At 48.5% G+C, this 18,699-nt stretch overlaps 1 protein-coding gene across 4 annotated transcripts in view; it reads right to left on the minus strand.

Annotated features, from left to right (window-relative positions):
- The window catches only part of PRICKLE2 (prickle planar cell polarity protein 2), a 322,190-nt gene that overhangs the window by 32,631 nt on the left and 270,860 nt on the right, over positions 1–18,699 (minus strand). For all 4 annotated transcript variants that reach the window (XM_060631513.3, XM_060631512.3, XM_060631516.3 and 1 more), the window contains 2 exons: positions 16,098–16,284; positions 10,205–11,080 (listed from right to left, as the gene is read on the minus strand). In XM_060631513.3, the coding sequence (XP_060487496.3) occupies positions 10,205–11,080; positions 16,098–16,284 (1,063 nt within the window). The remainder of the gene's footprint in view (positions 1–10,204; positions 11,081–16,097; positions 16,285–18,699) is intronic.

Consider the following 18,699-nt stretch of genomic DNA (forward strand, 5'->3'; position numbering starts at 1 on the left):
ATCTGTTCCAACGAAAGGCCCAGAGAACAGAAGTACACCAAAGGACATTTTCTACTGCTTTCTGCAAAGAGCAAAACGAACAGGTTTTTGCCCCCACTCCTTCTACACGGGAAGAATAAAAGAGAAAAAAGAAGACAGGAGCTGGGTAATCTGCAAACTGGGACACCAAACCCTTGGGCGGCCAAGAGTTGAGAAAGGCTCTTGTCTGGAACCGAGGAAAAGAATGGGGGAAGTATGCCCGTTTTAGCTAAGTGGATGGGGAATTTGGCATGACATTTTTAAGCTGTTCAAAGTTTTTGGACCAAAGAAAACGCCAGGCTTTGTCTTGGTAATTTTGTATTGGAAGGCACAGACTTTATCTTCTAGACGGTGCCCCGCCTGTTTACTCAGCCCGATCGGTGACGGCTGCCTCCCAGACACATGTCGTGGTCTGGTTCTGATTTGGGAAGGGCAGGAGGGAGGAAAAACACACACGCAGACAGCTAGCTGGGTGTTCAAGGTGATGCTCATGAAAATTATACTCGGTTTAACCACCAAGCAACCCACCTCAAATTCATAGGCAGCTTTGGTCTCATGGCCTTTTCATTTTCATGTTAATTTACAGCTGAAACAGGCCTCATTTGGAGAGTACAAGGTTTTATGGTCCACTTTTTCTGCGGCATTCAATGACAATGCCAAGATCACCAAATGCCTCTGGCACATGGTACTCTCTTTCATGTTTAGTCCATACAGTGTAATTAAGAAACAAACCATCCGTGTTTTGGATAACGTGCCCTGAACTTACTAAGATGCTATTTGCTATTTGCTGTCAGGGACATCGTCAGGGCTTTTCAAAAAGCAGAATAATCTAATTTTTCTCTTGTCTGAGCAGGAGGCTAGACTCACGGCTAAGAGAAGATGCAAAGGAACATGATGAGAGAGAAAAAAGTTCCAACCACAGACAAGTTGGCAAGAGGACTGATCACTCAGGCACGAGGGGAGGAGTCTGGGTTTCTCTAGCTCAGGGCTCCTTAAACTTAGCAGGCCTAAGAGTTGTGTGGGGGCATTTGTTAGAAATGTTGATTCTCAGGTCTGGGCCCTGAGAGATTCTGTTTATGGGTCTGGGATGGGCCCAGGAATGTGTACTGTTGACAAGCATCCCAGATGAATATAATATAGGTGGTCCTCCAGTTACTCTGATGGAAAGGATGGTGACTGTTTACATGGACAAACAGATTCCCCAAAACTGCCCCAGGTGGCTTGTACTAGGAAGTGGGTTTTATTTGTCTTTGAGAGAGAGAGACAGAGAGAGAGACAGAGAGAGAGAGACAGAGAGATGGGGGTGGGGTGGGGAGAGGGGCAGATGGGAGAGGGAGAGAGAGAATTCCATGCAGGCTTCACATTCAGTGCAGAGTCCTATGCGGGAGTTGATCCCATGACCCCGAGACCACAACCTGAGCCAAAACCAGGAGTCAGACGCTCAACTGACTGAGCCACCCAGGCGCCCCAGGAATGGGGTTTTAATCACACTCCTTTCCAGTGTTCTGGGAGGCACTTCACATATGGGCAGAGGAGGGGTGGCTAGGCCAGGGATGGCTGGCACATAATCACTGATGGGCCCCCTAGTCCTACCAGAACACTCTGGGAAGGAGATGCTCCAGTGAGAAGGTCAAGCATCTGGCTAGAAACTGAGCCAAACTATTTAGAAGGTTTGATTATGTTTATAAGGAAAGAGAGAGTCAAAAAAAGTACATTTTGTTGATGTAAGTCAAAGGAAATCAAGATTTAAATACAAATTGGTTTGGGAATGACCTAAATGTCCAATTCCAGAGATGTGGTAACATCCATTTGACTGAGTATTAATGCAGTCATTAAATGTGATGGTTTACAAATGCTATGTACAAATGCTATGAAAATGAGCTAATGACAGAATGCAAATGAAGGAATTCAGGACTCAGAATATTCAATATGTTTACAATTCAGAAAAATTAATGCACCAGTATATAGGGAAAAAACCCGAAAATTCACCGAAATATTAGCGCTGGCCAAGTGGTAAAGCTGGTGTGTTTTCCCTATTTTTATCTTAATTTTTCTCTTGTACATTTTCCTAGCTGCTCATATGTTAAAAAATAAACCATAAAAACCTGAGTTTCAAAGCCATTTTCAAGTGGGGATGGGAGCTATATCATTTCCCTTTGTGAGATTCTCAAATTCAAAAGTTCCAAGAGAAATGTACAGCTTCTTTAAAAATCTACTCTAGAAAATGTTGAACTCATCTGAAGAGCCCATCAGCCCCCTGCCTCCACCCTGGACCCATTTTCCAGTGTTGCCTTTTCAGTATGAAATGAGTAAAATCAGCAATCTTTCCTCTCCTGTCAGCAACCACGGTTACTTACTCTGGGTATAGATGGCTGCTCACGCCCAAGGAGGTTATAAATAAGCCTCCTGAATGGTTATTAGAAACCAGGACACCGGAAAAATTTCTCCGAAACCAGAAAACATCAGAGAGACTATGACCTAGAGCAGGCATGCATCAGTCATTCCGGGGGAGCTCCGTCCTGACTGGTCTGTCCACTGCTCCCTGGCTCTGAGAATATCCTCTGCTTCCACACATACCACAAAACTGACCCCAAAAGAGAAACGTGAGATGAACAGATTCTGCTACGATGTTCATTCTGCTGGTTTTCATCTGGCCCCTGGTCTGTGAGTCTGGTTCAGAGCCATGAAGTACCAGCAAGAGGAGGCAGCTTCCCTAAGGAACACAGAGAAATTCACCCTGTGGGATCAAGTCAGAAACCCGAATCACATTCTGAACGCTGAGCAGAGGGTTGGGCTCTGTCCAGTCGGCGCCTTGAAAACATCTCCTTGCTGGCCCGAATCGCCTACCTTAAAGTCACCACAGGGACGTGCCCCTTTGTCTCCAGAAAGCCATGGCTAATATGCTTGACGGACATCTGACGTCAAGTTCACATGACAGGGACAGAAGTTCCTTCTGGAGGAAGGAACCAGACGTGGGGTCAGTCCCAGAAGGATGGGATGCCTATGACACGGGGCTGTTTACTTCCTTACAGCACAGGGAAGGTGTGCTTTTGAAGCACATTTCCTTTGAAGCTACTACCTTGATTTCTCTTTGAAAAGCCCATCTCTATTCTCAGTCCCTGCAGTACGGATGGGCTTGACCCCACTGCCTCAGGCCCCGGGGATGGGTGCGTGACTCTGAACGAACGGACCAATCAGAGCCATCGTTCCTTGGCTCCTCCCACCACAGCGGTTAAAGGAATTGTTAGGTGACCCAAGTTGGGCAAATGAGACTCAGATGAGCTCCCATCCCCCTTCCACTGGTGCTAATGGATGTTAGTCAGCCTAGAGCTGCCGACCCTCTACCACCCTGGGAAGAGCCCGCCTGAGAATGAAGCCAGACGGTGGGGAGAAAACAAGAACCAAGAGAGGAAGAGAAGGACATCATTTAGGCACCTGGATCCAGCTGTTCCAAGAACCAAAATTCTGCGACATTTGTAGTCACTTGATTTAAAAAAAAAAAACAAAACAACAAGAAACTTATTTGTTTACACCAGTCAAGGTGGGATTCTGACACTTGGAAACAAGAGTTCTGTAATTCCCGAGAAGAAAGACAATTCCAATGCATTTCCCAAGGAGCTGCCAGGCTGGCCCTGAGGCCAACGGGCAGGACTCTCGGTTTGCTAATCTGTAATTCCAGGCTGAGCCACCCATCCTTCTCAATGGAGGGAACGAACAAAGGATCTGGGCCGTGCAACTTATGAGCACGACTGAGGTGTGGCCACTCGAGTTCGGGCGCCAGCTGGTTGGGAGGTTTTACCCAACAATTTAAATAAAGAAATTGGGGTAGAGGATGCGTATCCAAGCTATGCAGAAGAAAAGGAGAAATGTTCCTGCCCAGAATTAAATATAGAAATGTTTTGCATTACAAGGATTAAAAAACATTTCAGACATTCTTGGTAAAGGGAGCTGTTCCAGTTGTTGCTTTAGAGCCCCACACTGTCGTGTCTCATTCTCTTCCAGTTTGCCTGCAATGCTGAAAAGTCACCCCAGGACCCCTAGCGATCAATAGGTCTCGGTGTTGCACAACGAAGTGTCCCTTGTCAAGCTGTGTCGGTAACAGATGTGTGGAGGTGCCACAACAGTGCAACACCGATCAAGGACAGCAGGAAGCCCTTTTGGACTATTTCTGCTGTGTCTCTATTTACCCAGGCCAACGACGCATGTGCTTTCGGCTGATGCTGTGATTTTTGGGTCAAAAATCACAGAGTAGGCAAACTTATATACATTTCTAGGTTTTCGATTCGATCTTCTTCTGTCCCTCAGGACCCCTTCCCCCAGGGGCACTGTAAAATGCCAATTTCCTCTCCTAGGTCATCATCACATCCATCCTCTTCTTTCATTCAGTCTCCACTGTTGTTTACACTGTGGACCTTCTTGCAGGCCTTTATTCTTGCCACACATTCCTACCACAGGGCCTTTGCACATGCTGCTCTTGGTGCCTGGAATCCTTCCCTTATCCCTCAAGCATCACTTTTTCAGGATACCCTGTCTGACCTCCCTGATTCGCCTATACCCCTCTCAGCGCACATTTGCCACAATTTCCTATTGTATAATTAAGATGTTTACTATCTATTAAACGCCACGGGACTGAGAGGGGCAGGAAGGTAAGCCCCTTGTCTACTTTACCTCAGCAGTGCATCCCTAGCACCTTGCACAGGCCATGGCACCGACTTAATCATGTTATCAGCTAAAGGCATTGAGCACTTAGGGGATATCAGGTACCGTCCTGAGTTCTTTACAGGAATTAACTCAAGAATTCCCACAACAACCCTCTAAGGCGCTGCTGTCATTTCATTTCAAAGATGGGGACACTGAGTCACAGAAAAGATACGCCAGCTGCCCAAGGTCACATAGGTATCAAACCACGAAGTCCAATATCCACCTCTGGCAGACTGGTCTACAGTCTGTGCCCTCATTCACGCTGCTGTACCTCACAGGGTAGGCGCTCATACCTCACTGGCAGGCAGAATGAATGAACGAACGAATGCACACAGACCTTCCTTTCTTTCCTCCATCCACATCTGCATTTGCTTCCTTTAGGCCCCAGCTCTGCCTGACCCAGCCACTCCTGTGGCATGTGGCTGGTCCTCAAGGCAGAGCCGCGTTCCCAGCCACGTTGGTTGCTACACACCAGGGCCCTTGGTGGGGGACCAGCTGACCGTCTCCAGTTGTCCTTGGGTGGGGCCTCTGCCTGAGGCAACCAGTCCCCATGGGAACTCTGCTCTGCACCTGGCCCCGGCGTGACCTGAACCGTGGCCCTGACTTGCACTCCAGCCTCTCTCTCCATTCTGTGGGTGCCTCCTGCCAGGGGCCAACCCCTGGACAATCTGCACTTGTCTCCGTGGTCTTTAAGTGCCTCTGACCCAAGCAGGTCGCCTTGGATTGCCAGCTTGGCTCCTGCCCTGCCAGGGCCAGACAGACATCCACAACCTGGCTATGGCAGGAAGAGAAATCCTGATCTTTCCAGATATGGTCACTGCGCAAATCCTGACCGTGACCATGACCCTACCTGTGAGGACTGTAACAGAGAGGTTAAGAGGAAGGGCTTTGCAGACCATCACACCCAAGTTCGGGTTCCGCTGTCAGTGGTGACCATGGGGAGGTCACGACTTCTGTGCACTTGAGAGTACTTAACTGTAAAATGGGGTAAATCGTCAGACTTATAGGGCTATTATGAGGATTTAAAGAGATGCTATATGTGAGATCATCATCATGTCAGACCACACTCTGTGGTCTCATGGTTGTCCTCGGCCACTCTTATCACCACCATCCACATGTGCCATGGTATGCTGATTAAGGACCCAGGCCTGCAGCTACAATGCCCAAGTTTGAATTGTGCTCCTTCGCTTCCCAGCTCTGTGGTCCTGAGCTATACATAGCCTCTCCGTGTCTCACTTAGGTCATCTATGAAATGGGCATATCAACAGTGGGATACTAGAAGTTCACACAAGCCCTTAGAACTGTACCTAGTACAGGACCAACACCCAATAATGGCAGTTGCCAGTGACGCTGGTACTGCTATCTGCGAAACCGTGATCACCCAAGGCTGTAAGCTGCTTGGGAGGGACGTTTAGGCAACGGCAGAGTTGGAGAGTTTCTGCAACCTACAACCTACTTCCAGTTCCACACAACGCTATTATAAATGGCGACCGTGCTCGCCTGACTCACTCCGTGTGAGCGTAAGGGATGGACTGCGTTTTCCAAGGAGAAGGGACAGTATGCTCCTGGTTGTAAACAAATCAGTAGGTGTCAAAGCCAGATTTAAGGCTGGCAAGCCACTGCGGCTGTTTTTCCAGATCGGTTCAAAGGAAAAATGCTGTCTACGAAAAGATCATGCTTCGTGCCAGATTAAACACTACAGACTTTTTCAATAACATGATTTATTGACCATGGAGGAAAAAAAAAATCCATCATCCTGAAAGCTAGCTTTCACCTAAGGATCAAGGCTTTTTGACAAAGCCTTCTATGACACATATCTGTTACTCACAGACTGGGGTTCCAGGATTTAAAGACACACGGTTCTGAGCACTGCCTTCTTTTGAGAATCTTCTAGAAAAATTTAAACGCAACGGTGGGCGTTGGCAACAAAATGACCGACTTTTCCAAGTCTAGTAAATATCATGGCTTTGGGGTGTGTGTGTGTGAATGCGTGTGAACGTGTGTGCAACACTGGACCTGGAAGGCTATTTAAGCTTTGCCCTAGTGACCAAGGAGGAAGCAGTGTTTCGAATATTAGCTGCAATCTTTCTTCCACGCTGCTGTGTCTGACAGATCTATGGAAACACAGGGGCACAAAATGCATTTCTTCACTTCCCTACTTCTCAGGCTCTCCACATGCTGGTTTAAAAAAAGAGGATCCCACAGGAACTTTCTCAAAGCTGAAAATGCAAACCGGCACAGCTGGTGGGAGCTGGGAGATGTCAGTAACCAAAACACTCTTAGAGGCCAAAAGTGTGCACCAGTATGTTTGGGAGAAGAATGAAATAGTAACAAAAAGTATCTGGTAGCCATTACAGAAGGTCTTACATGTCACAGACGACATTAACAAGTTTAAACGTACGATCACGTAATTCACCCAAAAACACAATGAAGGAAGTACTGTTATTTACCAAATTCCCTGGATGAGGTAAGGAGCCTTAGACAATGTAAGCAATTTGTTCACACAGCTCCCGCGTGATGAATGCTGGATGTGAACTTGTAACCCCAAAACGTCAGCTGTCAGTCTGAACACGGGGGCTCATGTGAGAATTTCCAAAGAGACAAACGATGGGCTTAAAAGTGTGCCCATCCTACAAGCTCACGTCTGCCATCTGTCCTGTCCAACAGAGTGGCTGTGAGCTCCGTGTGGCTACCAAAATCAAATGCAATTTCAAATTCTGCTGCTTAAACTGTCGTTGAACACTTAACATGTGGCTAGTGCAGCCGATGGCCTGAAATTTCAGTTTCATTTAATTTTCATTACTTGAAATTTCAACAGTCTCATGTGGCTATGGCCTCCATTGGACAGTGCTGATCGGTGGAATTGTTTTTGCTGTATCAGACACGGTTCAGGGATGCTTCACCAAAATCTCACAAACGGTGGGGCATGAGGGGCTCTGCCCAAGGGCCCAGAGAAAATCATGGGGATAAATTCCGTGTCTCTTCTCTAGGATCAGATACAGTATGTTCTTCAAACACAATCACGTGGCCTTTCCAATATCCCCAACACCCAGATCTCCTGACTTTCTCCTAAGTCACAGCATGAGGACAATAAAGTCACAAGAGACAAACCCAAGAACAACTGTTCTCAGACACTGGTTGCATCAGCTTCAGCTTCAGCTTCAGCGGGGGTGGGGTGGGGGGAGGGGCGGCTGGTTGAAAAGCAGGTTCCTGGGTCCCGCCTCCAGTGGGCCTGGGGGGAGGCCTTGGGTTCCATGTCTGAAACAAGCAGCCAATGTAGATTTCAATGCAAGTGGTCTAGCTTCAGAGGCTGAATTGCATATTTATCTCCTGGCCTCTTAAATAATTATAGCATATGAAGTTTTCGAGAATAGAACAAACTGGGCTGGAAGCCAGACAGTCATCTCTCTGCACTAACTGCTCACTTCTATGACATCGGGCAAGGTGCTTAGTCACTAAGGCCTCATTTTTGTTTCATCTGAAACAAAATAGCTGCTATTTGTCCTCTAGGACAAATGAGAGCACAAATGTGAGAGCATTTGAGAGGGATAAGGGCTTAAAAACACACTGCATAGACATCCTATCAGTTAGAGAGATGTTTTGCTTGTCTCGCAGAGTTTAAATAGGTTCTACATTTAAAAAAATCCACATTTTTAACTTGTCTGGAGAAAGTGGAATGGTTGGCAATTTGGTACGATTAGGAACATTGCTCTAGGGTCATAGGCACAGGTTCAAGCCCCCACTTGACTTTTTAAAAGCTGGGTGACTTTGGGCAAACGGTTCAACTTCTCTGTGCTTCAGTTTCAACTCTGAAATGATAATCTTTTTGTTTAAAAAAATGTTTTTTTAAACATTTATTTATCATTGAGAGACAGAGAGACACAGAGCATGAGCAGGGGAGGGGTAGAGAGAGGGGGAAACACAGAATCTGAAGCAGGCTCCAGGCTCTGAGCTGTCAGCACAGAGCCTGACACGGGGCTCGAACTCACGAACGGTGAGATCATGACCTGAGCCGAAGTCGGTGGCCCAACCGACTGAGCCACCCAGGCACCCCTGAAATGATAATCTTAATAGTATATCCACCTCAGAAGGCTGTGAGGGTTGAATTAAGTAAGCTAATATAAAGTGCTCAGAACAAAGTCTGGCACATGGTAAGAGCTATAGAACCGCTAGTTGAAGAAATAAATATCTTTGCTCATGGCCACCACAGCTGAAGCTGAGCGCTGGCTGTCATCGCCAGATAGGGTTGACGTGCACATGTTTATCACAAGCTCCACCAAGAACCATTTGACGATGGGGTCCCTGATGGAAGGGGCAGACATGTGTCTCCCTCCTTGGGTGTTCTGCCCATGAGGGGCAGACACACTCAGTGCGTCTCAGAAAAGGACTTCTCAGTTATCCATGGTGAAGGACCCGTTTTTTATTTTCAGTCCATTGCAGACAGACATGTGGTCCTTCTGAGCAAGACTAACACACAGCACATGCGACATACAACTCACTCATGGCTTCCACAACACCGACTGGTCTGTACCTGCACCGATAAGACAAGCCCACTGAGCATGCATGTGGATGTTGTGGCAATGCCCAATTGTTCTAAGAGTTTCTAAACGTTGTCATTTTCAGTACGTATCTCACGGCAGACTGTGGCCAGCTTCCTTCCTCAGACTACGCTTTGAGTAGTGCCATCTTACAGAACATCTCCATCAGTCTTCACATGCACGCAAACCAGCTGGACAATTTGGCTAGAGAAAGCAGGCCTCGAATTTAATCTCTCTCACGCTCTCCCCCTCTTCTGTCCTTTTCAGCCTGCCTGCCCTCTACTGTCTATCCATATTTCTTTTGCCTCTATCCACACATTAAAATGAGATCCCTAATGAGATACTGGGGTTCAGAAAAGCCTTGGAAGCTGTTGTGGATGCTCTGGTGTCTCAAGCATTACCCAGCTTTGTGAGTACCACCCCCAGCTCACAGCTGCCTCTGCTTCCGAATGTTGTCTTTGGCCAATAGCACCTGCCGTGTCCCATGCCCACATCCTCCACAACCTCATCCCCAGGCTGTCCTCCAGCAGCCCAAAGCCAGTGACCGAAGGACATGGTGGCGTGGGATGACAGCCACTTTGTCGCAAGAGGGAAGCAAACGTATGATGCAACTCAGCCTCCAGAGCCCCCGTGGGATCAGGCTGAAGTCAGATTCCAGCCCAGAGCTGGAGTCTTCGCCTGGCCCCTCCTCCCGCCCTGGGCCCTCACTGTGCCTCCCCTTCCCTGGGAGCACGCCCTGAACATGCCACAGGCATCTTCACCCCTGTCTCAGGCTCTGCTTATAGGGAATGCGTTCAAAGACAGAAGCCATCTGAAACTGGGGTCCCCCTTCCTCGACAACCTGTTGGAGGAGGGCACGTGGCAGGAACAACATGAAAGTCCTGAAGACCAGCATCAGGTCACCCAGAGACTACCTCTGCTCTGTTTGCCAGGTGAAGAGGACCTACCTGTTGCATTGGACAGGGCCAGTGATTCCATGGAGCCAGGAGGGGTCTGCTCTGTGGGCGTCATGTCCTCGGTATATTTCAGGGAACTGATTGGATGGCGGGTCCGACACTGCTGAGTAGATATGCCCCCTTCCTCTTCCTCCTCCTCCTCTTCGTATTTGGGGACTGGGATGCTGCCTCGGGTTTCACTAAAGCTCTGACTGGACATATCGCTGTAGCTCTCCTGGGATCTCAGCCTTCCCGGGTAATAGTCCTCACGGCATTCCTTCATGAAGCTGCCGCCGTGCCCCTTCATGGCCAGTGATGAGCTCCTCTTGGGGTTGCTGAAGTGCTTGCCCCACATGTCGGGCTGGGCCCCAGCCCCCTGCCCTCCCGGACTGTAGGAAGTTCTGAGGTTGCACTGGCTGAGAAGCTGCAGAGGACTCTGGGACTGGTTCTGCTCCATCTTGTTCCCGTAATGGTAGGGCTCGTCCCGGCTCCTCCAAATGGGGTCCCGGCTGAGGCTGGGCGTCTGGCTGGACAGGCTGAGCAGTTCCATCTGCAGCGACAGGGGGTCCACGTCGGCCGACAGCCGGTTGGAGCCCACCTGCAGCTGGCTGTGCTGGTTCAGCATGGGCTCCTCCGTCTTGCCCTTGTTCTTGCCGATTTTGGCACTGCGCCGGGACTCCTTGGCCCTGGCGTTCTGGAAGGCCGAATCGGATGAGTCAGAGCCATTGGGGTCCTCCCCGGCGCTGCAGGCCCGTGAGCAGAATATCTGGCCCTGCTTTGGAAGGAACGGCCGCCCCAGGAGGGATTTCTTGCAGTGAGCACAGCAGAAACAGGTCTCGGTGGCATGCCAGTGTTGGCCATCGTAAGTCATCTGACCTTGGTCGATCCCTGGGGATAGAGGAGACATGGGAGAGAGGCTGACAAGCTGCTCAGAGCCCTGTATCACCGTGTGAAACACACAGCATCCTGGTTTGGCTCAGGGTTCCAAACACAACAGAATAAACTATCAGCAGATCCATAATCAGGACCTCACACGAACGGTACTCATGTCCTATTAGGAGAACCCCCTGGTTCCACCAATCAGCTGCCTCTGAACTCATCCGCCCCGAGCAGAGAAAAACTAGATCCAAGGGACGTGCGCATGAATCCTTCCGCCTGGGATACATTCTCCCAGACAAAATAGCACTAATGACACTAACACACGCTTTCAATGCTTTGCGTGTGTGTATTTGACCCCTCCACTGTAATGAGGTAGGTTTCTAGTATTATTTCCATTTTTCAGACGAGGACGCAGAGATACCGGAAGGGTAAATAACTTGCCTAATTGAATACAACTAGGAATCACAGGTGAGATCTGTATCCACAAGCCTTGCTCCTAACCATGACATTGATACTTTCTCTTTCACTCTACTTGGGGGTCTGCTCAAACGCCAACTCCTTGGAGACGTCCTCCTGTACACCTGAGAGCATCCTCTCCACCGTTCTTTACCCGGACCTGCTGGATTTTTCTTCACAGCATGAACTGTGCTAGACATTGAAGCACTCCACATGTACATCTGTTTGTTAATTCTCTCCCCACCCCTCCCAAACGAAGTTCTAGGAGAAGAGGTTCATTAATTTTCTGTGGCATGTCCAGGAACACAGCCTGATGTACCAGAAGGGCTCTTTATACACTGAATGGATGAACTGAATCCCATACCAGCATAGGCCATTCACATGAAGAGATCGCTGTAACAGTTCAGTGGAAAAGAAAAAAGTAGATTTCAACACTCGGCAAGGAAACGCTTGGGTGTGGTTCGTCAAAGATATCCTCCATAAGCATGCACACCCTTTCCTTAATATCATCAGGGAAGGAAGAAACACATTTCCTCCCCATGCCAGGGCCGTCCCTGGTTTGCATAATCCTGTTACACCTGCCCTACAGGAACCTCCCAGAGCCCCAAGAGTTCTTCCTTCTCAGCATCTCTTCTGCCCCTTGCTGGTTCTAGGGCTTCATCCCCCTGTGGGACACCATCTTCTCACCACCCTTGGGCCATGAGCTTTGGGCAGGGCTAAAGCCACTCCTGGACCTAGCAATGGCCAGTAAAGAACTGTATCTCCTACCCCAGAGACTGCGGCAGAGGTGGGCACATGACTTGCACTAGTGCAATGCAAGAGTCACCTGGGACTGTTGCTAAGACAGTGATGTATGGAGGCTCTCTTTTGACAGCAGCTGCTAAGCTGGCAGAATGGAAGTCTGGACACGTTGGGGTCCCCCCTCCTGTGGGGTGAGCCTGTGGAGTATGCAGTCGCATGCAGTTACCATGGGATGGAAGGGGGCCTTTGTAAGCCTCCTGCTTTCTGATTATAAAAATCTTCCCAGAAACATAGTAGTACTAATTTGGCTGATAGTCCTGAACCTAGACTTCCCAAGAATAACTTTGGGAGACTTGTCTAGAGAGGTGGTAAACAAGAAACCAGAGAACAAACTCTACCCAGAAGAAGAGAAAGGCAAGAACAAAGGGCAAAAGGCAAAGCAGCTGTCCCAGCCTCCCATGCTCTCTCCCACCTACCTTTATATCCCTGGAGTCTAGGGAGAGAGAGAGAGGCACAAGGCAATTCCTCTCCTATGAGCTCTGCCCCAAACTAAGGGGTCTCTGTTTATTTGGGAGTCTGGTCCTAGAGACTAAGAAGGGAGTTTTAGAGGGACAGGAGCAGCCACAAAGTCGGCTCTAAGGCCAAAGGGCCACTGTGGGAATCAACCTGGCCTTCCCAGGCAGGAGAAGTGGTGGGCGGGGCTAGAGACAGGACCCAGAGCTGCTGGGCTCAGCCACATTTTCTCCCCAGGCTCCTGGGAGGAAGCAGGGCGGGCAGTACAGGGAGGCAGAACTCTGGAGCAGTTCAGAGGGAGGCTTCAGGGAGTCAGAGGAAGGAAGGTTCGCATCCCATTCCAGCTGGCTGGAAAGATGCCGAAGCCCATCTGCTGAGTTCCCGGCTGGCTCTGAGCTGTGTGACCCTGAGCGAGTGGCCTCAGTCCCCGCTGCAGTTAAAACCTCTGACTTCACCCGGCTGCTATGAGTTAATATGCAGAGAGCGCTCACACCCGCGTCTGCTAGCTCCTCTCGCTCTTCTCCTTTTTTTATGTGGTCTTACTGCCCTTCGCCCTCCCCGCTCTGGGGGCCGCTGCCCGGACGCAGTCCACGAAAGAACGCCACGGCTGGCTCAGTCTGCCTTGCCCTCCCCTCCGGAGGCTGTGCTGGGATCCCGGCTGCCCTGCATCCCAAGCGGCCGCAGCCTTGCCCACTCCCTGTCGCGGGCACACAGGAAGCCCAGTTCCCGGATCTGTCCTCCACCAGCTGCCTCTGCGTGCTTCTGCAAGCAAGCGTGCTCAGATGTGGGCAGCAGGGGCCCCTTCTGGGGACGGGGACTTGCAGAAAGGCTGGGCTGGGGTGGGGGGAGCAGAGGGGAGGCGGGTTACAAAGCGGCCCAGCAGGCAGCACAACGTGGTCCCTGATAAACATCCCTGATGTCAGAGGGTCCTCTGAACTGGTCCTGAACTCTAAACATCTGGAAGAGGGCTCTGCTCTTCCACATCTAAGCGCTCCTCTTTAATTCCCCCCTCTAAGCCCCCATAAGCCCTTCTCGGAGGGCGTGTGTGTCTACTGCCTGCTACAGGCTCTGTCTGTTTGTAGGACTGTTTACTCTGCTGTGCGCAGGCAAAAGTACTGTTGCCCTAGCAACGGCTGCCTGATGCAGGGTCCACTCGGAGCGGCTGTATAAATATGGAATATTTGTGTAATATGGTTAGAGCAAAGCACCAGGAGACAGTGGTATGCATGATATACAGAGCACACCCTTCTGCTGTTGCAGGAAAATTAGGTTTCACAGAAAAGTAGATTTCGAAAAAAAAAAAAAAATCAGGGACAGCATTTTAACGGCAGCAGTGAGAATACCATGGGCCTCAGAGGTCTCCTTTTCTGGTAAAACACTGATGCCTTTTTATGGATTTAAGAGGGAAGGAGAAGGGAATGCCAATCAACGTCTCAGATAGCTAGGAGAGAGAAAAAGAAGAGGACAGAGGGCCCTTCTGCGGGGGGTACATACAGATTTTCTCTCTTCCAAGTTGCTGAGCAAAAATCCTAAGGGGCAGTTTCTGGAGAAGCTTTTGAACTTCAAAGGAAAGGGACAGAAGACACAGCAACACTAGTGAGGTGGGGGGGTATCATGGCTGCAGGTAAGCTGTTTATCTGTACACTCAGCACCTCTCCTCTGAGCAAGTGCCGACTGGCAGACCCAGAATCCACAGTGACAAATGCTGGGTTCAAAAGCTGCACCATTTTCCTCTGACGCACCCCACCCTGTCCGTCCTCACATGGCCAGCCACCTGTCCAAATCAAACTCCCCATTTCCTAACTCTCAGCATAAAGGCAAGTCCGTTTCCCTGTTTTGATCTCGCGAGAAGTGACGGTTACTGGGTTCTTGGTTGAAGCACCAGGCTTTGAGGCGGTGAGGCCTTGAGGGGTTGGGGGAAGGTGGGTTTGCATGTCGCCAGGCCCCGGGAAGGGAAGAGTGCCGGATGATATGGCTGCATAGCAAGGTTGAACCCTGAGCCTGTTGGGGACTCCAGCTCAGAAAGGCCTCATGGAAGCAGGCCTGAGTCCGTGGGATGGATTGCCCAACAACAAAGGACCGCTGAGCACACAGTAGGTGCCTTGTCCACAAAGCTGTGATTTTTATCAGCTCACAGAGCTCTCCCAACTAGTAGCTAATTTTTCATTTAAAAATGCCACTTGAGATGAAGCACGGAGACAAAATCAAACTCTTTCCGTTTCTGATATAATCTTCTAAGTGGGGCAAGAGGGGCGCCCAGACCGATTATCTCCACGTCTGCTCACTATAGGTAAGGAGCTGGCAGGTTCTGAGCAGATTTCTGGGAACTGCACAAGCCACAGGAAGAGCAGGCTGCTAAGTCTTACAGACATTCACCCACTGCCAACTCTTTCATTTTTCTTTTTAAAGGGTGGCTCATTCTCAAGGTGCCAGAACAGGCAAGTTGAACGAACAAGCCACAGATGCAGCGTGATCTGGAAGAGTGCTCAAGAGTTGAACAAACTGGTTATTTGCGAAGAGAAAATGATTTCCACCATCTCAGATCTGCCACTTAGTTCGGAGAGTTTAGAGCTTATCAGCTCTTTCAGGTTCTCTTGCTTTCTTTGTATTTGGCTGGGTCAATTCTTGCTGATTTTTTTTTTTTTTTTAAGACGTGCTTGCCAGAAACCATTTGGTTTTCTTGACTGTCCCTTTCTACAAGAGGACTATTTTGGGTCCTCCCTCCATGGATCCTCAAGTTTTTCCAAGGAGGCTGTAGAAGACATCTGTTTTATCTTTTCCCTCTTGTTTTCCTTCTGGGACCACTCCCCCTCCCCTTGGTAGTGGGGCTGTACCTCACATAACCCCATCTCGGGGCTGGGCCTATGACTCAGGCAGACCAACTGAAACACCTATGCTCTTGTTTCCAGGGTGGAACACATGACCCAACCGGGGATGATAAGGTTCCTATCTGGAGGAGCTGATTCGGATGCGAAAACATACATGGCCCCACTCCTTTCGAGAATGCAAGTGCCGAGACCATGTAGAAGTGGGGAGTCCTCTTGGCCAGCATGCGAAGACAGCTTGCTTTTTCACCGCCGCCAAGAGAAGGCGAGCTGAGCTGAGACACAAAGGACCCAAAACCCCAGACTTTGTTTGAACCCTGAGCCACCCCTATCTGAAGCGAGCGCGCTCTTTGGCCTCTCTAGTAACGGAGCCAAGAGATTCCCCTTTTCAGTGAAGCCAGGGTGGGTTGGCCACAGGGACTGTAACTACACCAGACACCGAGGAGATCCAGGGGCAGGAGGACCAAGCTGAGCACCCGGGGCCGCCTCACCTATGTGTTGAGCACAGGTGTCGCAATATTCCGCGTACAGGGACTCGAAGCAGTGGCAACAGTAGGGCCTTCCCTCCTTCATGATGTAGCGCTGGCCGCCGAGCACTGTCTCGCATTCGAAGCAGCAAAAGTGTTTCATGTGCCAGTGCCGCCCCTCGGCTTCTGTGCATTCGTCTGCAAAGATGATCTAGAGATGGGGAAGCCAAATGATCAGTGGTTAAGACCCAGCTAAGAGAAGGCACTTTAAAGGACAACAGCTGTGGGGGCCCCAAAAGAGAAGCATGGGAAAGCAGGTCCTTCCCACAAATCGCTCAATAAAAAACCTGGACGTATATGCATATTCTAGATCTTTATCAGTTGGGATGAGCCTACAGCACCATGAAACACAGTTTCTGGTCTGGCCAGGTATGAACTTAACCACATTTAATACGAGAAATCATGTTCTACCCTGAAGAATATGAAGCAAGACCAGAAACTGATAGCTCATGGGCACTCCAGATAACACATAGATGTTTTATTTGGCGGATACACAATCTTTTTCAAAAACAGGAAATGTCACATTAATGCCTGAAATCCTGGGTTCTCTGTTGAAAACACAGCATTTAAGAAGAGGGATTGCTATTTCCAGATGAGTGGTGAGTTCTCCAGCTCAGTCCTATTTTTCACCACTCACTGTTGTCTTAAAATGTGTCACCTTCATGGACAACACCTGCCTTGTCCTCAGAAGCACTTGTGTTTTGACCTCCAATATGGAATTTTTGAAATTTCAAAGCACAGATTTCAAAGCTTGCTACAAACCACAGTAATCAAGACAGTGTGGTGCTGGTATAAAAATAGACATACAGATCAATAGAAGAGAAATAAAAGTTCGGAAATAAAGCCAAACATTTATGGCCAAGTGATTATCAACAAAGACACCAAGGACATTCAACGGGGAAAGAACAGTCTTTTCAAATGTGGCTGGGCCAGTTCGATAGCCACATGCAAAAGAATGAATCTGAGCCGTATACAAAAATTAATTCAAAAGGGATCAGAGACTTAATGAGCCAAGTACGATAAAATGCTTAAAAGAAAACACAAGTGTAAATATTCATGACCTTGGACCCAGGTTTCTTAGCTGTGACACTGAGAGCGTAAGCAACAAAAGAAAAAAACAGATATATTGGACTTCATCAGAATTAACAACTTCTGTGCTTCAAAGGACATCCTCAAAAAAGTGAAAATATAACCAGAGAATGGGAGAAAATAGTTGCAAATCATGTATCTGGTAAGGAACTAGTATCCAGAATATATAAACAGCTCTACAATAAAAAGAAAAGCCACCCAATTAAAAAACAGGCAGAGGATTTGAATAGACATTTCAAAAAAAGGAGATACAAAAACAACGGATAAACATATGAAAAGATGCTCAACGTTATCACCCGTTAGGGATATACATATCCAAATCACAATGTGGTATTACTTCGTACACACTAAAATGAAAACAATGAAAAAGTAAGTGTTGAGGAAGATGTAGGGAAGTGCAACACCATTCACTGACGGTGGGAATGTAAAACAGCATAGCTTCTCTGGACGAGAGTCTGGATTGCCTCAAAAAGTTAAACACAGAATTACGGTATGACCCAGCAATTCCGCTCCTGGGTATATGTTCAAGAAAACTGAAAAGATATGTGCACACAAACACCTGCATATGCATGTTCATACACTACTGATCATAATAGTCAAAAAGTGGAAAGAACTTAAATGTCCATCAATGGACAAAGGGCTCAACAAAATGGGACGTATACACATGACTGAGTATTATTCAGCCCTGGGAAGGAATAAAGCACCATTACATGCTACAACGTGGATTAACCCTGAAAACATGGCTCTCAACTAAAGAAGCCAGACACAAAAGATCCACTTATGTGGAATGTCCAGAATATATAAATGCACAGAGGCAGAGAATAGACCAGCGGATGCCAGGGCTGGGGGAAGGGCGGGGGCGGCCGCTAATAGATACAAAGTTTCTCTTTGGGTGATGAAAATGACCTAGGATTAGGCAGCAGTGACAGGTGTACAACTCTGTGAATATACCAAAACCCACCAAATTGGACACCTATAAAGGGTGAATGAACCCTATGATGTGTGAATGACATCTCAATAAACAAAAATTGCAAAACACTTAAATCATCATATTCCTTGGCCGTTAGATAACCGCAAGTGTTAGGAGCACAAATCTCCAGAAGGAGAAGAAACTGAGGCAAAGCGGCGGCCTGGAATTACAGAGGTGGAACTGAACTGGGTTTCCCAAATACCTCTCTAGAGGGCCTCTTTAGAACATCACCATTATTAGCATTAGAATCCAAATTAGTTAAGGCTGGTCAACTTCCTCCTGGAGAAGGGAACCTCCCCTAGGCACGTGTAGTGGACTAGGGCTGAACAAGGGCAGGGCTGCTTACAGAGGCCCACACTGCTGTCTGCAAGGTCAGAACCAAAAATCCATTCTGTGTCGAAGGAAACCTCCATCCCAGAACTTTCCCCAAATTATTCCATAAAAGCGGTCAGGTTTAGAACATTTTCCTTTCTCCTCCAAACTTAAAAAAAAGAAAGAAAGAGAAAG

The sequence above is a fragment of the Panthera onca genome, chromosome A2 (genome assembly GCF_046562875.1).
Source record: "Panthera onca isolate mPanOnc1 chromosome A2, mPanOnc1 haplotype 2, whole genome shotgun sequence".
NCBI lineage: Eukaryota > Metazoa > Chordata > Mammalia > Carnivora > Felidae > Panthera > Panthera onca.